At 41.3% G+C, this 23,504-nt stretch overlaps 1 protein-coding gene across 1 annotated transcript in view; it reads right to left on the minus strand.

Moving 5' to 3' along the window:
- Window positions 1–22,934, minus strand: part of P3H2 (prolyl 3-hydroxylase 2) — a 154,476-nt gene extending 131,542 nt beyond the window's left edge. Inside the window, exon 1 of the mRNA XM_082461472.1 lies at window positions 22,155–22,934. Coding sequence (XP_082317598.1) covers window positions 22,155–22,628 — 474 coding nt within the window. The 5' untranslated portion in view covers window positions 22,629–22,934. The remainder of the gene's footprint in view (window positions 1–22,154) is intronic.
- Window positions 22,935–23,504: the final 570 nt, after the last annotated feature.

Consider the following 23,504-nt stretch of genomic DNA (forward strand, 5'->3'; position numbering starts at 1 on the left):
GGCCCCTATATAAGTGAATAGTTAAAGAAGCTGCCCATGGGGTTGGTTTGGAATGAAAGGTAAACAGAGGAGGAACGGACATCAAGGTAAGTTCTGAAATACTAGATAGCTAGGAAAGGCAAAATCAAGTAAAGAAATTTGATAAGTTTAAAGGAAAACTCTCAAAGCAATGTCCTCATGATGGCTGAATTCACAGAGGCTGGTAGTTGACAAAAGCAAGGACAATGATGAAACCACAAACCAGAAGCTGAAGCCATCAAGAAAGCTATCCAGAAGGGCAGGAGTGGGATAAGCATACGGCACTGGTGAGAATGTGACAGGATGTGGGGATCAAAATAAGTGACTGTACAAAGACTGTTTGTTTCCTTTTGTTTTGTTTTGGTTTAATATCATTGTCTCCAGGATTAGCAGTAGATACATTAGAAATAATTGAAAAGTTGGTGGCTTTTTTATAAGTTTTGCAAAACTCACCATATGAATCTTTAATGAAAATTCCATGAAAATAGAAGATTAAATGCTATAAGTTTATACTGTTCACTGAAAGATTCTACTGAAGTTATTTAGGTTTCCTTTCACAAGATGAAAAATTCACAACCTTTCCCCATTATCACCTCTGCTTCCAAGAAGAAAAATGGTGCCGTGTAGCATAAACCAAAGTCATTTAGAATAATTCTGAGAATTTCACAAACATTTGTACAGAGCAATGGCTAACAATCTGATATACTGTTTAACCAAAATTGAGAATGTGCTGATCTGGCAAATTGATCTCTATTCTATTCCCTGCACCTTTGGGGCTACATACATTGCAAAACCCACTAAACAGCAATCTAATACTGATACTATTCCTTCCACCCAGGAAAGCAAACTCTTGGACCACATCCTCCCATCTACATCCACAATCGTTTTGAGTTACAAGCAGGAAATCCCAAGCCTCGAGCTACATTTCTTATTTTGCTTTCTTCAACACTGCAGTCCTAGCCTTGGGATTCTTGCAGAAGGCATTACTTTGGGAAGTTATTTTCCATTTCTCTTGTATATCTGGTATCCTTCAATTCTATGACCCTGGTTGCTGGTAGCAACGAGAACTATTCTAGATACATCTGTCCTAATATATGAAACAGTGAACGAAATTTAGCAGCCAAGTCAAACAGCCTACTGATTCACGTTTTCCCTGCAATTTCCACGGAACCTAGGCACAGTGCCATAAGTATTGGGACAATGGTGGCCTTGGAAAGGCTGACTCAAGGTCAACAGCCCTGATGTAACAGTTTGGTTGTGCTTGAGTACATATACGAACAACAGTAGAGTACTAGGTTCCTTTGACATTCTGCCCAGCCCAAAATAGGAACTGATAAAGCTGGGATAATAAGAAGCCACATGTACGTAGTATTTTGCAATACACAAAATACTTATACAGCCAATACGAAGAAATGTCTCCCCAATAATCTTACAAAAGTAAGGAGACCAAGTATAAGTATGCCCCTTTTCTTCACCATAAGAGAAATCTCATATTAAAGATGTAAAAATATTTGTCCAAAGTCATGCAACTAGAAAGGGAATGACCAGGACAATATCCAGATTTCCTGACTGGTCATCCACAATTGTTTGGTTATAGCAAGATAATTCTGCCACAGTCAAGCCAAACCTAATCAATACCACAAATCTGAAAACTTACTAAAAGAATAGAATCAGTATTTCCCAAAGTGTGATCCATTAGACTGAACAGAAAAGCTAACATGTGTTTCATGCTAATGACTTGTTAGGCATATCTAAGCACTTTATATGAATTAGCTCATTTAATTGTCAAAATACTTCTAGGAGTTGCTCATCTGACAGACAGGAAAACTGAGACTTATTATCATGCTCATTTTCCAGACGATGAAAGTGAGTCTTAGAGACATTATATAACTTGCCCAAAGTTACAAAGTTATACACACACAGGAGCTTGAAGTTGATTTCTACCTTAAGTCCAAAATCTATAAAATATAAAGAAGTACTCCTGAGAAAGATACAGTGTTCAACATTTTGCTTATAATTTCCAATAAGAAAGAACAACAAATTCCATCCAACACTTTAAGAGCAGGGATTTAAGTGGAAATTTCTCTTGGCCACATAGTGAGTAAGAACAAGAGAGGGCTAAGTCCATGAAGATATATCAACTAAGGGGAAAACTCAAAAACAAGTTGCTATTCTAACTTATTACAACTCAAGGGAAAGACATGTAAATATATCATGAAAGGCAAAATCAAAACCAAAACAACAAAACCACATGTAATTGTGAACCATCTCTTTCAATGTACTATCTTAGATTCTGAAAATCATGTAGTCTTCAGCTGATCAGAGAATGGAATTCACACTGTATATCAGTGTTTACACTGAGCACAAATAGAATATTTACAAACTAAATCCAGACATAAACCAAGAACTCGACAAATATAATTGAGGCGCATACAACTGTTGTTTCTTTTATGTGAAATGGACAGTTGGGACTATTATCCAGATGGCTCAAGGAAGAAGAGTGGGGTGTGGATTCCATCTCAGATGGAAAAAGCTTTGGGGTGATCCCACATTCAGTTGTGCCATTGTGCTAGTTGTTGGCTGGAAACAGTATTCTCATACCCGGCCCCTCCTATGCTGTCATAGATGAAGGAGCACAGACACCCAACAGGGCCATAAGCTCCCATATATTAAAGAGAGGGCCAAAGGACTGAATTAGAATCTCTTTAGCTCAGAAATACCACATATCAGAAAAGATAAAGATACAGAAGAGCAGCATCATGAGGGTCTTGAAATGGAAACTTATTAGAATATATAGTTTTGTGGCTCCAAAGAACTCTCCAAATCTTAACAGAGAACAGCTGTGACATGTTGGCAAGAACGTTGGCCTTGGGCCACAAAAAAGCTCCCCTGAGTCACAGTGGACATTCTCTCAGCGCCTGACTGGACAAATCATGAGACTTCAGCTTTCCTTCTCATAGGGCTCTCATGAGGAAGTGAGGACATGTGTATGAATGTCCTTCACAAATTTCCAAGCATGATGCAAACATGAGCAATGATTATCTTCATTTCCATTGTAATTGTCACCACTCAAAAACAAAGAGAACCCAGTTCAGGAAGCTGAATGCTGGGATATATTATGCATGTCCTGACTCTGTCACTGATACACTGCATGACTTAAGGGAAGGAATTGCTCTGATTTTTCCAACACTGATTCTTTCCATGCATTTGAATATCAGAAATAATGATACTGCTTTCTCATGCACAGTTCAATAATGCAGTCAATAAGAGACTGACTCATAAACACGCTACTAATAAAAAACAAAAAAATTTTAAACCCTAAGAAGGCATAGCACTGACATAACTTCAGCCCTATGATCATGCCAGTTGTGATTTGAAAAGTAATGAGACCCCCACTTACTACACTATTGGGCCAACTCTGACCTCCCTCGCATGTTCACATTCCTTAGTTTCTTTCTAACCTCCTGTATCACATCGAGAAAGTCTTACTTGAAGGCCCAATTTTGATTGCTCCTAGACTTCCCACAAATTGCTAGATCATCTTTGGGAGCTGATGTTATCATAGGAATTCAAAACAAGAAGCTGCAAATATTCTAACCGTTGGCCTTATCAAACAATTCCTGCCACAAGTGTTGTTTCAAGCAACAGCTTCCACTCCCTACTCCCCAACCCCCAGGGACAAAAGCATGCGTGGGTCTGGAATGTATGAAAGGAAGTCAGAGATCTTAAAAATTTCAAGGACAAAAAGAAACCTCTACATATGCTCTCTTACGCCTTCACGGCCCATATTTGACTTATGTAAGCTCAAAAGCGTTCGGAAAAATACTTTTAGGGGGCTTCCCTGGTGGCGCAGTGGTTGAGAATCTGCCTGCCAATGCAGGGGACATGGGTTCGAGCCCTGGTCTGGGAAGATCCCACATGCCGCGGAGCAACTAAGCCCGTGAGCCACAACTACTGAGCCTGCGCGTCTGGAGCCTGTGCTCTGCAACAAGAGAGGCCGCGATAGTGAGAGGCCCGCGCACCGCGATGAAGAGTGGCCCCCTCTTGCCACAACTAGAGGAAGCCCTCGCAGAGAAACGAAGACCCAACACAGCCAATAAATAAATACATAAATAAATAAAAATTAAAAAAAAAAAAAATACTTTTAGGTCATAGTATTAAACTTTATGGCCAGCATGGATGTTGTCATTGTTCAAGTAAAAATGAGCAGCTTACCAATCCAAAAATGGGCGGAAGACCTAAATAGACGTTTCTCCAAAGAAGACATACATATGGCAAGAAATATATGAAAAGATGCTCAACATCACTAATCATTAGAGAAATGCAAATAAAAACCACAATGAGGTATCACCTCACACCAGTTAGAATGGCCATCATCAAAAAAAATCTACAGGGCTTCCCTGGTGGCGCAGTGGTTGAGATTCTGCCTGCCAATGCAGGGGACACAGGTTCGAGCCCTGGTCTGGGAAGATCCCACGTGCCGCGGAGCAGCTGGGCCCGTGAGCCACAATTACTGAGCCTGTGCGTCTGGAGCCTGTGCTCCGCAACAAGAGAGGCCACGATAGTGAGAGGCCCGTGCACCGCGATGAAGAGTGGCCCCCGCTTGCCACAACTAGAGAAAGCCCTCGCACAGAAACGAAGACCCAACACAGCCAAAAATAAATAAATAAATAAATACTTAAAAAAAAAAAAGACCTTCGATATATGTTAATGACATTAAAATTTCCTTTAAAAAAAAATCTACAAACAATAAATGCTGGAGAGGGTGTGGTGAAAAGGGAACCCTCCTGCACTGTTGATGGGAATGTAAATTGATACATTATGAGATACGTTATACATTATGAGAATGTAAATTCTCCATTACGGAGAACAGTATGGAGGTTCCTTAAAAAACTAAAAATAGAACTACCATATGACCCAGCAATCCCATTACTGGGTATATACCCTGAGAACACCATAATTCAAAAAGATACATGTACCGCAATGTTCACTGCAGCACTATTTACAATAGCCAGGACACGGAACCAACCTAAATGTCCATCGACAGATGAATGGATAAAGAAGATGTGGCACATATATACAATCGAATATTACTCAGCCATAAAAAGGAACGAAATTGAGTTATTTGTAGTGAGGTGGATGGACTTAGAATCTGTCATACAAAGTGAAGTCAGAAAGAGAAAAACAAATACCGTATGCTAACACATATATATGGAATCTAAAAAAAACGGTACTGATGAACCTAGTGTCATGGCAGGAATAAAGACGCAGACGTAGAGAATAGCCTTGAGGACATGGGGGGCGGGGGGCGGGGGAGTGGGACGAAGTGAGAGTGTAGCATTGACATATATACGCTACCAAATGCAAAATGGATGGCTAGTGGGAAGCTGCTGCATAGCACAGGGAGATCAGCTCGGTGCTTTGTGACCAGCTAGAGGGGTGGGGTAGGGAGGGTGGGAGGGAGACTCAAGAGGGAGGGGATATGGGGATATATGTATATGTATAGCTGATTCACTCTGTTGTACAGCAGCAACTAACACAACATTGTAAAGCATTTATACTCCAATAAAGATATGAAAGAAACTAAAATAAAATTATCTACAAAAAAAAAAAATGAGCAGCTTAGTGTGGTAAAAAAATGTAAGAGAAATTTTTATTACTATAGTAATAGTAATTTTTTTTAACATCTTTACTGGAGTATAATTGCTTTACAATGGTGTGTTAGTTTCTGCTGTATAACAAAGTGAATCAGCTATACATAAACAAGTAATAGTAATTTTATGACATAAAACAATTTAACAAATTATACATATTCTTATATGAATAAGAAATTACTTGCTTTTACATTACATTTGTATAGAACTTGAACATTTTAAAAATTCCTTCCTGGATCCTTATAGTAAACTTGTTGCATAAATAGAGTAAATATTTGTAGCATATCCCCCATTTCAGAGAAAGGGAAATCGTTTCAAAGAAATTAAAGACTTTTTCAGGGATCTGTGGAATCAGTCTATTGTTTTGTAATCACACTGTATACCATTTAGGATTTAAACAACACTAGGGTAGCGTTAATCTCATGCTACAAAATTAAAAATTAAGAAGATGAGGTCTGAAAATTAGAATTGTCACAATTCTTCTTAAGTTATATAAGCCAGATGTAAGACAGAATAATAGATGATAGGCAGCCCATTAGAAAAATAATACTGATAATAATATAACATCAGCAACAATTATTATTTACTGAGTGCTTATACTATGAGTCAGGTGCTGTTCTAGGTGCCTGACAGGTATTCGCTCATGAAATCCTCACAACACCCCTATGGACTTAACCCTGTTTTAAAGACAGAGGCTTTAAGTAACTTGTGGAAGGTCATAAAACACCACCTCATTTACTTTCTAGAACAGTATTTCTTAAAATATATCCATCGTCCATGGCTTATTACACGGACCACCAACAGTTTCAGACTTAAAAGTGATTTCGTTAAGGTATGTTGCACTAATTGAAAAATGTAGGTTCAATTAAACTACATTTAATTGAAAATGTAGATTTCAATTTTCACAGAAATCCCATGATGGTCTTAATAATCATGACATTCTTAAGGTCATACAAGTTCTTTGCTGCACTACTCTGGGTGTTTTCTGTCAGCTACCATTCAGTTATCAAGGTGCATCTAATCTTTCTTACTTTATAACATTTACAGGTTGTTTATTATTATTAAATTTGCAATTGTATTATCATTGCTATGTTTTGATATAGCACCATTCTACAAAAAGAAAAAAAAGAAAAAGATACATGGTTCCTTAGTGATTCACCAAAGGCTGATAGTAGAGATAAAAACAGTAACAAACACCAGAACTAAAAATAATATACCTGATTTAAAAAAGACATTTTGCAAAGTTACACTCCTTATAGCAAAAATAATTACACTGAATACTACTGCCTAGAAGCTTATAAAAAAGAGTCTAAGTCTTTCTTTTAGAAAGAAAGAAGAATGAGCTTCTGGAAAAATTCCATTCTTAAATGACTGCAAGATGTCAAATAATACAGTACATACAATGAGGAAGGACAATTACTATCATATGTTTTGATATAACTATATTTTACTGTATAGTTGGATAATCCAGTAGAGAAGAATCACATCTGGTCAACTGGTACATATGTAAGGGAAAAGTCAGGAGTACCTTGTTCATTTATCACTAAAAGCCCATGCATCATGAAAAAGACTTCAATGTTCTGGTTTAACTCAAAATATTATGTGAATCAGAACATGGGTGTGTTGGAACAAGATGTGTTGAAATCCAAATGGATGATAGAGCACTGATTTGATTTTTTATGCAGCAAACAAAAAGTACATTTCAAATAAGAGGTCTTGCCTGAAGGTCGATAATTAAAAACTGCTTTATTCACAGAGAACAGTTGGCACTGACATTTTATATCCTGATCTTGACATTGTCCTTGCTCTTGTCATTACAGGAAATAACGAAAATGTTGAATAAAATTGAATCTTAACTATTAGCTTACAAATTTTCAGAAGGGAGTCTGCAAAACAGTGTAGTAAATACAAAACTTTTTCTAACACTGAATTTAGAAAAGAGAGATACAGTCTTTGAATCGACTGATGGGATCAAAATATTTCTTCAGGACACTGACACTGCTGAAAAAGACTATTTCTATGATTGCAAAAAGCTTGCCTATTTGGCTTTCCTCTTCAATATATTCAGTGTTTTATATTGCCTAAGCTTACCATTTTAGTGTCTAAATATCAAAATTTTTAACGTTGAGGGTAAGATACTAGTAATTACTGAGACCATATTGAGGTGCAAACAGTTTAATTGCTGAGAGTTTCACAGTTTACTAACATTTAATGACCTTGTTTTGTCAAGGAAATATTCTGCCAAACATTAAAACATATTAAAGTTAATAGAGACTTTCAAGAGTATACATTCCAATCACCTCATTTTATAAGTGAAGGAACTGAAGCCCAGAAATGAGAAATTCATCATCTTATCACCATAGAGAGTTAGTGCCAGAGTTATAGTTAGAGCCACAGTCTCCGAACTCATTACTCTAACTAGCACTGTTTCCAGTGCATCCACCCAGCTTCACATTAATAATCGTAAATTGACCTATGAACTTGGCACCCTCACGAAAGAGCCCTCTTTCAAAATGATGACCAAGTGCATAGAGTGGCATTTTTAAATGCCTAACTATATGGAGTATTAAAGGGATAAATTCATGCCTTAGGAGAATTGACAGTTCAATTTCAACAAACAAGTATCAAGTTCCTACCAAGTATAAAAAATCAGTGATGTTAGCCATATGTGAATGTTGAGGTCAAAGACCTGCACATAATAATCTGGAACATAGGAAGTATTGATTATGGGACTGTCATATTGATTTTGCGACAGTGAGAAAGAGAAAAGAGAATTGTTACTTAGGAGCATTTTTCTTATTCTAAACCCTAAATTAAATTGGTTTCCCATATATAACATGGTAGGTAAATCTTTATTAAATATCCTATTGGGAAAATGAACCGGAATGATCACATACTTATTTATTTATGAAGAGTTAAATCACAGTATTCCAGAGGGGTCTCCTCTATGGACCTACAAATAAGTGAAAGGGCAGGCGGGTGGCAACTCAGCTAAAGGGCTGGGATTTTTTACACCTCTAAGGAAAGACTTAACAACCTTATATGAACCATAGCACAGTCCAGTTGATCTACTTAGGTTTGATTTAGTGGTGGTGAGATTTTTTTGTTTGTTTACCTCACTAGATCACTGGCTTATTATAAAAGGATATAACTCAGGAACAACCAAATGGATGAGAGACAGAGGGCAAGGTATGGGGAAGGGGCTCAGAACTTCCAAGCCCTCTTCAAATGCCCTACTCTCCCAGCACCTCCACATGTTCACCAAGCCAGAAGCCCTCCAAATCCCATTCATTTGAGGTTTTATGGAGACTTCATTATGCAAGCATGATTGATTAGCTCATTGACCACTGGTGACTGATTCAACCTCTAGCCCCTCTCCCCTCCCTGGAAATCAGTGGGTGGGACTGAAAGTTCCAACCCCCCAATCAACGTTGGTTCCCCTGGCAACCAGCCCCCTCCTTAGGTGCTTTCCAAAGGTCACCTCATTAACATAAACCCAGTTGTGGTGGAAGTGGTGATGAGATTTGACTAGAGATTTTTATTAGAGATCAGAAAGGCTTTTCTGTAGCTTTTTGCAGTAAAGCATTGGTAACAAAGATTACCTCAAGCTTTTTTAAATAAAGTCCACTCAAATTGTATTCATCATCATCATCACTATAATTTAAAGATCACTTAAAGAATATGCATGAAGACTTCTGATTCTGAACAAGATGGAGTAAATTCATTTCTCCCTAGACCTTCTCTTGAGCACACCTAAAGACTCCGGACAGACACAAGAAGATTCAGAAAGGTGGCATGAAGAGGCAGATGGGCTAAGGACCTGCCCCTTGAACACAGAGGTGAATTTCCTGGGTTTTCTTTTTGTCTCCCTTATATCCCAGATTGGACTCTGCCTGCAGCCCGGACATACCAATGGGAGCAGACACAAAAAGGCCCCACCCAAAGCATGTTCCCTTTAGTTAAAGAACCGAAATAGTGAGGCATAGCAGAATAGAAACATCTGTGATCATACTTGCCCAACTCCAGCCAAACACCAGGGGAAAAAAATCTTGCTGCCCCTTGCCCTTGGTCAGCTCCTAGGGCAGGAAGCCTGGACTTCCACTCCCCTCCTCCCCAAGGGTAGCAGGCACTCCTCCCCCTCCCAATTAGAGAGTAAGAAAATAATTTCAGAGGAGAAGGAGCCAGCTAAAGGGATTTTTTTAAACATTCTTTAGGAACATTTAATATTCTTTAAATATTCTTAAATATGATGATCTGGGCAGACCCCCTGGCAACTCATATGTGAAACTGACCAGAATGGACATTGGCAGAAGGTTTGATAGCTGAACTACAGTGTGGAATACGGCAAGGTTTTCAGTTTAGCCTCTGGATAGCACACAAATGAAGCAAATCAGAATAGCAGCGCCAAGACTCTGTGAATGAAATTGGGTTTTCTGAGTATACCATAATACACTCGCTAAGAGAGTGCACCCACTTTCAATTCCTAAGCATGTTTGTTCTGATCAGTTGTTACCCATTTAACCTAAAACTCTCACTGGTACTATGCAACTAAATCCTTTTCAGATGTTATCTCAGAGATACTTGAACCAGAAATCAAAGGACTGATGCAGATCATACATATGGATACGGTTACTGCTAAATATTCCCTGTGTGTGTTTGTGTGTGTGTGTGTGTGTGTTTCCATGTGTGTTTTAAGGCCTTGGCACTGTTTTTTTTTTTTTCTTTCCTTTTTTGCCTTATGTAAGTTATTTATAGGGAGTGTGCTGGTGACCCTGGTCTAAGATTACATTAGCCAGAATTAAGAAGCAGGATAGAGAAAAAGCTGTAAGATTTTTTCCAATGAAAAAGTCTTTAATGATACACCATCTGTGGGTATAAGACATTTTCATTTCATAAGATCATGGAGTCTTATTAACTCTGGATTGGAAAATGTTAAATCTTATCGATCTCAACATCGCTTTAATGTTTAAACCTTAAATGCAACTTCCCTGTTGAAGCATTTGTCTGACTTATGTTTGAACACCTTCTTTTTGGGCTATTTATTATATCTGAACAGCTGTTAGTGTTAGGAAAGTCTTCCATATCTGAGCCAAGGTCCTGTTTTCTGTACCTTCTGTTACTTGGGCCTACTTGTTCAATTCCTAGGTGCCATAAAGATCAAGAACACTTGTCTCAGATAACGATCTTTCTAAAACTTCTTTTTTTATTTTATTTATCTACTCATCCCTATTTCAACTGTTTCTCATAAAACATAGTTTTGAGTCTTTTATCTGTATCTTTTTGTCCTTCCTGAATGTGCCCTAATTTATCTTGTACCTCTTAAAGTACCACCAAATTAAACATTAGTGTGTCCTTCTTCAAGCTTTACTTTAAAATGATTGATTGCCCAAAGGTGAGGACTAGCATCAGACACACTGAAAGTACCCCCTTTCTTTTGACCTTTTAACCTTCCTTTATCTCCATTCTACCGCTTTGTATTCCATTACCTTATCTCATCATTTTTCTTTTCCACAGGTAGATGGTTGGCTCACAGTGTACCTGTCCACTAAAGTATTTTAGAATCTCAGGCAGAGGTAGCAGAGTTCTTATAAACCATCTGGCCCAACTGTGCCCTTGTCCGAACGGAGACCTCAAGGCATTAGTGCCACCACTGGGGACAGGGCCTAAATTGCTTGATTCCTGGACTCAGAACTCAACTATATTTTTATTTGAGCTACTCTTCCATTTGCCTGACTGTTATACAAGAAGCAGTCTTATTTTTGGTAGCTGTGATGAGATGGTTGTTGATTCCCACACCTAGGCCATCTCCCAGGAGTACCTGAGATCAGGGTGGTGAAGAGGCTTAAAGGGGTTTAAAATTCCCAAGATGTGTTGGTCTGTGGTAAGAGATTTTATCTGTTAATAGGAAACAATGAAGGTTTGGAATGTGCTTGAACAGAGTCTATTTTTTGAAAAATACTAAGAAGAGGCCACAATCTCAGGAAATTGTGAAATCAGAGGGTTGGAGAATGTAATGGGGAGAGAGCAAAAGGACATTTCTCAAAACAGCGAACAGCAGTCCCAAGTTCTCATTAAGAAGATGACTCGTTTTAGTCTGATGGTGAAAGGAGACTGCTAAGCATATGCACCAATGTCTAGAGAATCAAACTTGAAGTCAGTAGCTCCAACTGAGCAGGTAAAGTTCCTGTTTTGTATGTCCCCAAGTTTTCTCTACCTACTGTACATGTAATTATCGTCTCAGTTTATCATGATATATTTGCCTATCTATTCTTTCGCCTTTCATATTCCCTTACAAATTTTCTCTCTCCATAGCAGCTATGAGGCAAGGAATAGGTACAGTTGACCCTTGAACAACATGGGGGGATAGAAGCACCAACATCTGCGTGGTTGAAAATCTGCATATGATTTACAGTTGGTCCTCCTTATTCACGGTTCTGAATCTGTGGATTCAACAACTGGGGATCATGTAGTGCTGTAGTATTTACTACTGAAAAAATCATGGGCCCCCATAGTACAAACCCAGGGCATTCAAGGGTCAACTGTACTCCTGTGTCAGCGCTGACCTAAGTAAGCCCACAACACGTTTTTTTAAATTAACTTCTCACAAGAAGCCAGTGAAGTAGGTATGATTATCCCCATTTTCCAGATAAGAAACTCAGGTTCATACATGTGAATTTTTCCAGTGTCACATAACTAACAAAAGGCAGGACTCTTTTGAATATAGGCCTGTTTCATGTCAAAACCCAAAGTGTGAGAAGTAAAAAAGAACTCCAGTTTTGTCATCAGAAAAACCTGGATTCAGATTCTGACTCTTATTACCGACTAGCTGTGTGATCTCAGACATACCATCTAACCATTTAATCAGTTTCCCTATTGGGGAACATCTGGCTACACCTAGGATTTCAAAGAAACCTGAAATGGCAAAATGGCATTTCCCTTAACAGTTGGTAAATATTCACTGTTGTGCATGTGGAATCTGCCCCAAAGCCATTCCTTCCTTCTCTGTTTCACCAGGAAACTGAGTGGCTCTGCTACCCTGGGCTGTATCAAGGCAGAAACATCTCAGCCAAGTATGGGGCCTTTGGCATTACAGGAGCGAAGAAAGACCAACATCTGCTTCCGGATGATTGGTCTTATTACAGAGACATGGATTTCAGAGGATGCAACATCCATGTTTGTTTTTTGTTTGTTTGTTTGCTTTTTAACATCTTTATTGGACTATAATTGCTTTACAATGGTGTGTTAGTTTCTGCTGTATAACAAAGTGAATCAGCTATACATATACATATATCCCCATATCTCCTCCCCCATGTTTGTTTTGTGTAAACTCCCTTCACATGTGGGGCCCCGCTTGGACTTTTTGATTTATTGTTCTTGCCTTCCTTTACCTAATTTTTGCTATCATCTCTTCATCTTTCTCCATCTATTTCTGCATCTCCCTCTGCTATGGTATGAATGTTTGTGTTCCCCCAACATTCATATGTTGAAACCTAGTCCCCAAGGTATTAGAAAGCAGGCATGTGGGAGCTGATTAGGTCATGAAGGCAGAGCCCTCATGAATGGAGTTTATGCCCTTATAAGAGAGGTTCCAGAAACCTTCCTGCAATGTGAGGTCACAGCAAAGCTAAACTCTCACCAGACACCGTATCTGCAGGCACCATGATCTTCGCCTCCCAGCTTCCAGAACTCTGAGAATTAAATGTTTGTTGTTTATAAGCCACCAGAGTATGGTCTTCTGTTATACCAGCCCAAAAGGACTGAGACACCCTCTGACTCTCTATCTCACAGTCATTTCTTCTTTCCTCTGACCCCCTCTCATTTTCCCCACTTTCCAGCCTTCTATAAGATGGCATTTGGGGTTTGAGTCAAGCTGCTTTCTATGAGTATATGTGATAAAGAACTAACCCCAAGAAAACCAAGAGTTGCAGTGGATTACTTTTACATGACTGAGTTTGGGTACTTTCCGAGTTGAATGAAAAACCCATTAATTCTGGAGTTTGGAGTTCACAATTGAAAGGTGTTAGTTTGTATTGCTAAAGTAACCTGTCCTCTCATGTTCGGATAATAAGTAGAGAGAAGCCAGACTACTCTGGTCTTTCCTACAAGCTGAATCAGCGCAGCCACGGGCAGGACCAGCTACGGGATACAAGCCCAGTGATTTGCATCTTGGAGAAAGAGGCTCTATTTCCAATGGAATTCCCCTCATAAAAGATATGACGCTATAGCCAAACTTTTTCATAAATATCATGATTCATCAGTGGGTAAACTGTCATCTAGCATGTGGGTTGTCCAAAACTTGATTTGTACTTGTCTAATCTCAATGCCCAGTTATCTTAAATACGGCTACATGTTTAAATCAGTGGTTCTCAATGTGGGGTGATTTTGACCCCAAGAGACATTTTGCAATGTATAGAGACATTTTTGGTTGTCACAGCTTAGAAGCAAGGTGAAGTGTGTTGCTACTGTTGTTGAGTAGCTAAAGGCCAGGGATGCGTCTAACCGTCCTAAAATGCACGGGACAGCCCATCACAACAAAGAATTATTCATCCCAAATAGCAATAAGCCAAAGTTGAGAAACTCCAGCTTAAATGCCTACTGACCTGAATACCTGAAGATTCCACTGTGTAATTGAGCCCTTGATCATCCTATAGAAACAATAATTGTCTGTGAAAAGTCTCTGTCCCTGGTGGCATTTACTAAATGCCTTGTACTACAATCAAATGCTGATTGTTGATTCTGGATTCAATCTGAAAAATATTCCTAAGAAATAATTCTTACTTCAGTGGGGAAATAATTTTTTTATGGTCTTCTGGATTAATCTTTGATACTATAATTTGAGATCATTTTTGAAAACAGCCAAATCTGGCTTTAAGGTAATTCACTGTGTCTGGTGTCCTAATTATGTGTTGATTTTTTTTGTGCAAGCCTATTAATCTTGGCAAAGTGAAAACTAAAAATTTAGCGTTCAAGCAGAAAGAATAAATCAAAATTGGCTGAATTAACTTTCCTGTGATTCAGGGTTTGTTAACAGTTTCTGTGTTTTGTTTTAGATTTATTTATTTTATTATATCTTTTGCTTTTCTCCATTCCTTTTCCAGAGTTCCAGTATAATTACACTGTAATCTTCAGCAGTGTCTCATTACTTGCACAAAAACTCAACCCATTATTTGTAGATAATGAATTCCAGCAGGATCATTCTGATAGCCCTGAACTTCTGGAAAATCTGACTTCTTGGATCTCCCTCCTTCTGGCTCTTATACCTTCATTTCCCTTCCAAAGAAGATTCTTTGCCTCATTCATTTTCATTAGATTTATTGGGGGAACAGCATTAATCCAGGGGCCTGTTTATGAGATTTTCCCAGAAATGGGCAGAATAGTAGTGCAAGGAATAACACTGCATAAGGTAGCTTTTATTTTCAGGGTCTATCCCATTTGGAAAATAATGTAACTGGCATGTTATGTGTATCAAATTAATTTTGTTAAGTTCGTGTTTTCAGTGTGTGTCTTACAATTAGCGGTCATCAGCAATGTCACAGAGATGGGAATTGGGGTTCTTAGGTTCTAATCCTGGCTCTTCCATTAAACTGCTGGATAAATTTGGACAACTTGATTATTTTTCAGATTTTATTTTCCCATCTTTAAAATGGGAGGATGGGAACACAAATGTTCTATGAATGTGGCAGGGAGCAGTTGCAGAAAGATGGGGAGCCAAGAGGAGAGGGAAATGAATATCTTTCCCAACATATGCTCAATTCATGCACAAATCATATGGGGAAAAGGGACATAAAAAGAATTTCATAGAAGTAGACGCCTAGGTCTGTGGAGCAAATTAAATAAGAGGCTCTATGGCCTTCATTTTATTAGAACCAAAGCCCTAACATTACCTCTACCACTACCTGCTTCTCTCCTCCCTTGATTGATCCCATCAACCCTCTCCTTTGCAGATGTAATTTCACTGCGTAGATCACCAGTAGGACACGGAATGTGAAAGGAGAGAGAGAAAGAGAGAAATAAGTATAGAAAACAAAGTAAAGCAGAGAGGGGTGTGGTCAAGTGAAATCAGCTTCTTCTGACCATAGCCTGCAGCTCTTCTCAGTGCTAAACCCCAAAAATCATACACACGGCACTGAAACATACCATACAGAAGGCTGACTACAAATCATTTTTTTTTAAAGATGTGTTTGGGCCATTTGGCAAATGAGGGCCAGCTCTCATGGAAATTACATAGCTAGGAAGTCAGACAGCAGGAAAGGAGAGATGAATAAAAGGACAAAAAAAGCATTATAGGAGAAAAGCTGAATGGAAAAAAAGACAGGAGAAATTATTTTTCCTAATGAGAAATGCAAAATTTTCCACCAGACAACAGTGACTCTTGGCTAAGTGGCCAACATATCACGTGAATGAAAATGCAGGGTGGGTGGGGTGATCCAGGAAGCAGGGCCTTGTATCTGCACTGTCTCTGGAGGCACCAGGTCAACCGCAGGTCTCAGTGGCACCACTGATTCACCAGAATGCCCCTCAGGAGGTAGCAATACCCACTGCACAGAGTCCGGAAAAAGCACTGGACTATAAATTAAAATATCTACATTCCAACCCAGCTCCGCTTGCTGACCCTCCTTGATTTGTCATGGAACCTCTGAGGCCAGTGTCATCAGCTATTAAGTGACAGGGATAGACTTCTTCATGATTTCTGAGGTTCCTTCAAGCTGTAGCATTTTTACCGTTTTAATAATTACCACTCCTCACCCTTGCAAGACCGCATTTCTTAAGGAAAATACTTATCCCTCCCTCTCTCACCCCTGCTTCACTGCCCCAAACCAATTATTTAACTTGGAGAGAGAGGGTTGAACAAGATGCTCTCTTGGAGTTCCTTCCAGCTCTCTGAGATCGGGGATTCTAAGACACTCAAGTTTACTCAATTCCTTAGTAATACAAAAGAACCCTTATTACACCAAATCCAATCAGTTTTCATTTCAGGCGAACCCATCCACTTTGCAGAATTTTCAAACTCCATCCACGAAGCAAACTGACATTTTAGCAAACATTCCCAAAAGAATACCACACACCTATCCCTTTGGAGTTTATCACTGAGCAAATGATATTCGTGACAGAATACATTTGCTTCTCAGAGATGGGATCTGTGGAGACAAGCAGTTTATTACTTTCTTTTATTAAAACTTGCAAAGGAATACCTGATTCGCCAGACTGCGATAGGAGAAAACCTGTAAGCAAGTGCTCCCCTCACCTAGTTGAATTTTAAGCTGCTGTGGCACTGACTATTTGCAATCACAATGGATGACTGATAAAGAGCTGACTGGGCCTGCAAATGGTCAGCCTCCTGGAAGGAAACAAAAGAAATTCTATCTGCTTAGCACACAGGAACTAAGAGCTGGCTACACAAAGAAGCTCCCAGGTTTCCTTCCTAAGCAGTGGGACAGAAAGATGATGACTAGTGGATTTTGATGATTCAAGCTCAAAAAAAAAAAAAGAAAAAGTCCAAATGTAAGAAGAAAAAAAAAAGTCTCACCCCTTGAGGAAAAAACCACCAGGAAACTTCAAAACAACTATTTCAAGAAGACGTAAAATCAACTTCCTATTTGAAATAATTTGGGGACAAAATGTACATAGTCTACATATAGGTAAAAAGAGATTTAAATATGGGATTTGGGAAAAGTTTTTATTCTGAACTAATAGAATATATATCATGCACATGTCATGTGGCCTACGTTTCAAACTTTTTTAAAGGCCTTCATCTAGAAAGAGAAAGAAGTTGATAAAGCAGAACAAGAGTGAGGAAAATCCTTGAACTTACTTTTTTTCTTTTCTGGAAACCACTAATAAAATAAATTATGGTCAAGAAAAAGGAAGTTTAGGGAGCTGACTCTAGGAGGGAGATAGAATTGCCTAACTTAATTGCATTTCCTTTCCCCCCCACCTCTAATCTTAAGAAGAAAAACAAAGGTCAAATAGCACAAAGCACCAACTTAGAAACAAAACATGGAGAGGCAAGCTTGTTTTAAGTAAAACACATAAATAAGCAGCACTGGTTGTCTTTTTTTTTTTTTGATTTTTTTTTCTTTTACTAAATGGTTGGGAACACTGAAAGAAAAACAGATACTGTCAAAGTATGCCTGATTATAAAGTACACAGATAAGAAAAAAGAAAAGGATCTCGCTTACATTTGTTTAAATTCCACAAATGTACATAAAACAGGCACAGCGTGTCAAGAATTTTCCAAAGCATAGTTTTAGGAAATACGGATTAAATTAGAAAAAAAAATGGAGGGGGAGGGAAAGGAGGTTTGCAACATTAGCCGGAACTTGCAAGTAGAAGAGAGTGAAAAGTCAAGCAATCTACAGTCCTTCTATAACTTTCTCCCCCAACTGACCAGCCAGGAAACCCAATAACTAATTTGAGAAAACCTCCTGCCGCCACACAGAAATCTTTTTCAACAATATTTCATACACGAGCAACCACACTATCATTCATTCAACAAACATATACTGAGCATTTACTGCTACTGCCCCCTGTTTTAGGTATTTGGGGGGAATATAAATGCTGAGACCCAACTCAGACCTACTGAACCGAAATCTCCAATTTTAAATCACATTTTTAATGCCCAGGGGATTCATAATAATCATGCATCTGCTCATCTTCCAGATCTGGAAACTCCTACTTTAGGAGGTGCAAAAATGACTGTGACCATTCTTGATCTCAAGGAGCTCACATAAGTGATGCACAAATATATGAATTTCTCCAAAACAAGGTTCAAAGTGAAACATGATATGAGAGGAACATATTCTTTACTGTGGACATTCAGAGGAGCGAGAAATGATGGATTGTTGGGGGTTGCAGAGGGAGTGAAAGAAGATCTCACAGAAATAGGTATATTTGTCCTAGTACAGTTACCATTTGAACACACAGAGAAGAAGGTGGGAAAATCTACTGTTATAACTAATAATAATAAGAGATACATCTCCAGTGTTTCTGCAAACAGAAATGGGCCCTGTCCCCGGTGCTTTATATAAATCCTCTCTTAAACCTAAACCAATCACGTAGGTCCCATTATTTCCCCATTTTGCAGATGGGGAAACTAAAGCTTAGAAAGTTTATGTGATTTGCTCGCAGTCACAGAGCTAGAGATTGAAGAGCTAAAGTTCAATCCCAGATCGATCCCATGCCAGAGCCTACATGCCTCCCAAAGAAGAATAAATAAACCCAGATGTGCAGAAGTGTCAGACACATAAAATTAAGCATCCATTGTTCCCTCTAGCTGAAGGATGGCAGAGTGGGAGGAGATTGGGCCTGTAAAGTTAAGGGGCAGCCAGGTTGAGGGGTGCTGTATTCAACACTGTGTGCTCTATACAGAAGCAAGGGGAAACCAGCGAAGGTTTCTGAGCAGAGACTGCTCTGATTAAAGCTTTATCTTAGGTTTTAGGCTGTGAATCATGAGTTATATCTTACAATCTGAAATAATAAAATTTGATAGTCTGAAGAGTCTCACCCTGCCTTTAAACAAAAAAGTGTGGATAGGATCTAAGTGGAACTACCACCTCGTAGCTGTCCAGAGGATTTCCCAGCATGCCAGGGCTTAAGGAAGATTGTACAGAACAGCCCTTAAGATAAATGCAGTGAGTGTCTGTTACCCCACAGGACAAGGACTGACTCATTCCTGGAGCTGTCCAAATCTGGCAAAAGGATAGCCCTGGGGACTCAGCATTCCCTGGGACCTGAGGTGACTCCACGGGACAGTGGATGTGCACAGGCATGATCAAGTATTGGCAGAGCCCAGACCCCTGACTCCCAGTCCTGTGCTCAATTCATCAAATCAAATCGTATGTGACACTGGGTGAGCCCCTTCCCCTGTCTGGATTTCCCTTTCCTCATCTGTGAAATGAGAAATTGATCTCAACAGGCCTTAGATTTTACAATTCTCAATCTTTCCCTTCCAACATTCTAGCATAAAGAATCCGCTTCCATCAGTGGCTCACTAACTGGGATTTGGGGGAGGAACGGCATCTCCCAAGAGCTTCTACAGTTTGCAAACCCCTAGCTGAGAATAAATGTGTTTCCTTATCTCTAGGAAGTCTGCTAGTTCTGACCATATTACAGGAGTCACAATTCTCAAATCTTGGCTACAAAGTCCTCACTGAATTCAACCTGGTCCAGGATTATTCTTTTCAAATGCAGACTGGATCACTGATATCCAAAGTAAGTAAGCAACACAAGGTGCCATGATCATATGCAGGTATATGCAGGGAACCCCTCTGTCATCAGGGAATGAACACTTTAGGATTCAAACCTGCCAGAGCCCAAAGATACTGTTATTTTGAGAGTTCTGTTTTGCTCTCAGAAGATTGTGTGTGTGTGTGTGTGTGTGTGTGTGTGTGCATTTATGAGTGAAATTCCCAAGAAGCCAAGCAAAGGCTAAAATTGTGGAGTTCTTGCAGGGAGGGAACACCTTATTCGATGTTCATAAAGATGCTCCTGTAAACTCCAACCCATCAAAAATGAATTTCCAAAGGGGTAAGAAGATTTCCTCCTTAAAAGATTATCAATTATGTAGAAATTGTACCTATCGGAGTGGAGCTGAACAGGAAGCAGATGCAAGATTTGTTCTGCTCTCAGAAACATTGCCAGTAAAAGAGAAATTAGCACATGAACTCACATATTTTTGAAAGGACTTCTTAAACTTCATTGGTTCATCAGACCACAGCCAGTAGTTCACCCACAGAGCTACCTGTGAATGACTATCTCCTGTAATCAATTCACTGAAAAAAACTGAGGCATGTTAAAGCTATGGCTTCATCTTCTTTGACCTCCAACCAGGAGATGGAAGCAGGAGAATGATCAATGTTAACATTAGCAGTGAAGCAAGTGTAATTACAGAACCAAAGACACTCACATTTTGAGAGTTACCTCGTGGTTATTTATTTTTATAGGAGTGAAAATAAACATGCATTCCTTTTCCAGACCTGAGAAAGGAAAATGTGCCCAAGATGTGTGACAGAACAATCAGCAGGACTACCAACCTCACATCTGCGACTCCTGGGAAGACAGTATTACAGGGGGACCAAACTCGACCACCCACATTCTGCTCTGGGAACTAGCTTAGTATATCTTCAGCTGTCGGATACTCACAGGCCCCTCTCTGCCTGCTATTGACTGATTTCTCTAAGACTACCAAAAACTGTGCCACTCATTTAAAAGAAAGCAGATTTATACTTAATACATGCCTCAGCAAATGTTTCAGGAGGCACAAGCAAATAGAAGACAAATCCTGGAAAGGATTCAGGCTTTCTCCTTATTTCTTGCCCAAGATACTAAATGTAGCAACTTAGCCAGAGCACTGGGAGTTAAGAGTTAGTTACAGTTGTGATTTCCTGAACTCTACCAAAAACTGCAAATCTGCAGAGAGCCCTACCAACTGTGAGCTCAGAGACCCTGTGGGATGAGCTTCAAAAGACGTTAGAATATCTGCACCTGGTGTGTATTTTTCACCACTTCAGAAATGCAGCCTGATCCATTGGTTGGCATGACCAACCAACCCCCAAAGCTGCCACTTCTCCAACAGCTGGAGAACAGACATTGATATACTGACAGAGAAAGGCAGAAGGGGGAGAAAGTGTAAGTTCAGAGCAACATGGATGAGTGAGAGTGGGAGATTGAGGAACACAGGCTAAATTCTCTCTGCCGAAGCATTCACATAGATCTTTAAAACTGTGAATGTGGGGGAAGATGTCAATGTACACCGTCTACATCCTGGCACTAACTTCAGGCAAGCTGAATACACAAAAATAAAACCAGAAAGAGGGAGCATCTGATGGTGAATAACTCAGTCCGATGCTTACCTCCAGAAACTGGAAGCCCTCTATGAAAGGAGAAAGAGTCAGCACTTTGGGTACTTCCAGTGAGACTGCCTCACACAGATTCACCTCTTCCATGCACACCTCCTCTTTAACCTTTGATCTTTCCTTTTTGTGCTAAGTGAAGGGGGAAAGGCAGAGGGATGGGTTTCGGAGCAAGTCTACTTTTAACTCTGCTGTTTTGAGACCCCTCTCCTTTAAACTTCAAAGAAAAGGTGCAGACTAGCTTGTAGGAGGGATGAGGGAGCGGAGGTGGAAGAGAAACTGGGTGAAGCTAGACCAGGGAATGAAGCGAGAGGAGACCTTATACTAGACCCGGCTCTACCAACGTTCAGACATTAGTGCTGAATGGGTACTTTAAACGTCTTATCGGTACAGTCCTCTTTTTGAGAGAGAAGTGGATGCCGAAAGAGCTAATGGCTTGCCCAAGTTCATCGAGTGTTGGTTACAGAGCTCGGGCCACCAGCTATGTAGATCCACACATGAGACAGAACCGTTAAAGGAGACCCAGTCTGACTCGCTAAGGAGCAGCGCGACGGCCAAGAGACGGGAGCCGCGGGGAGGGCTGGAGCGCATCCCAGGGCAGCGGGGGGCGTGAGGTGTGCGCTCTGGGTACCTTGATGTAGGCCCGCTGCAGGTAGTTGTAGGGCACTCGGCGCTGGAAGTCGCTGCGCACATCCTCGCTGGCGCGGTGGCGGGACGCGGGGCCCCCGAGGCGCTGGCTCTGGCAACTGCGGTAGCAGCGCGCCCGCTCAAGCAGGGCGCGGAAGAAGGGTAGCTCGGCCCCCGGGCCAGCGCCGGGGGGCACGAGCGGGCGGCGCGCGGCACAGTGGCGGGCGCAGCGTGCGCGGATCTCCCGCAGACGCCGGTGGCTGCGCAGCGCCGCTTCTAGGTCGCGCACGGCCACCTCGTAGTCCCCGCTGTAGTAGGCGGCCACGCCGCTGGCGTAGAGCAGGTCGAAGGGCTGCAGAGGCCCGGGCTCGGGCTCGCGCTCCGGGCACTGGCCGTCAGGGGGGCCGCCCCACAGCGGCGGCGGCAGCAGTAGCCAGGGCAGCAGCAGCGGCAGCTGCGCCCAGATGCGCTCCCGCATCCTCCGCCGCGGACGGGCGTCGGCCGGCCACGCTCGCAGTCAGCTCCGGGCGCTTGGCGTCCAGGCCCCGTCTCCCGGCTCCGCGGGCGAGATCGCCGGCCCCGCCGCCAGCCGGTTGCCCTGGGAGCCTCAGGTGACCGGCGGCGCTCGGCGGACTGAGAGGCGGAGGCCGCCTCGGACGGCCGCTCTTAAAGGGACGCCCACAGCTCACACGCTCCTCCTGCTGCCCGAGCCTCCGCGAGCCGCTCGCCGGCGCCCAGCGCGCGCCCTGCAGGCTCCCGGCTGCAGCCGCCGGGAGGCCAGGGCCCACACACCCCAGTGCCAGCCAGAGAGCCAGCGCCGCTGGGGGCCAGCCCGGGGCGGGGCGGGGGGCAGAGCCTGACGCGTGGGGTCCATTCGAGGTTGCAGAATGGACATTACTCCCTTTTTAGAGAGGAAGAAAAGCCGGCTTAGCGAGGATAGGGCTTTCATCATTTTCTGCAATGTGTCCGTGACCTCGCAGTTTGCAGCGTCCTTCACCTTCACATGAAGCAGTGAAGCTCCCTCTCCGGCTGTGAGGAAAGCCCTAGAGGGCCAGTTGGCCCCGTTGGGAGGCCTGAGGAGAAAGGTGATTAGTCCATGTTTATAGAACTGTGAAAAAGCGAAGGCAGGACTCAACCCTGGGCCTTCGGAATCAAAGCTTGCTTACTGCTCCGTCTCTTAGAGAAGGCCCCACCCTTGTTTCTCATCTCACTTTGTATGGGTGTGTGTCTGTGCATTGGGGCACGGAGTAGGGACACGGGAACAGTGAATAGCCCACCTTTCTGTGCGGAGGAGGGTGTCACAGGACCCAGAGAATTGTTGGAATGGCTGCACTTACATTCCGCCTGGGTCAGT

Source organism: Balaenoptera physalus (assembly GCF_965194825.1).
Source record: "Balaenoptera physalus genome assembly, chromosome: 4".
NCBI lineage: Eukaryota > Metazoa > Chordata > Mammalia > Artiodactyla > Balaenopteridae > Balaenoptera > Balaenoptera physalus.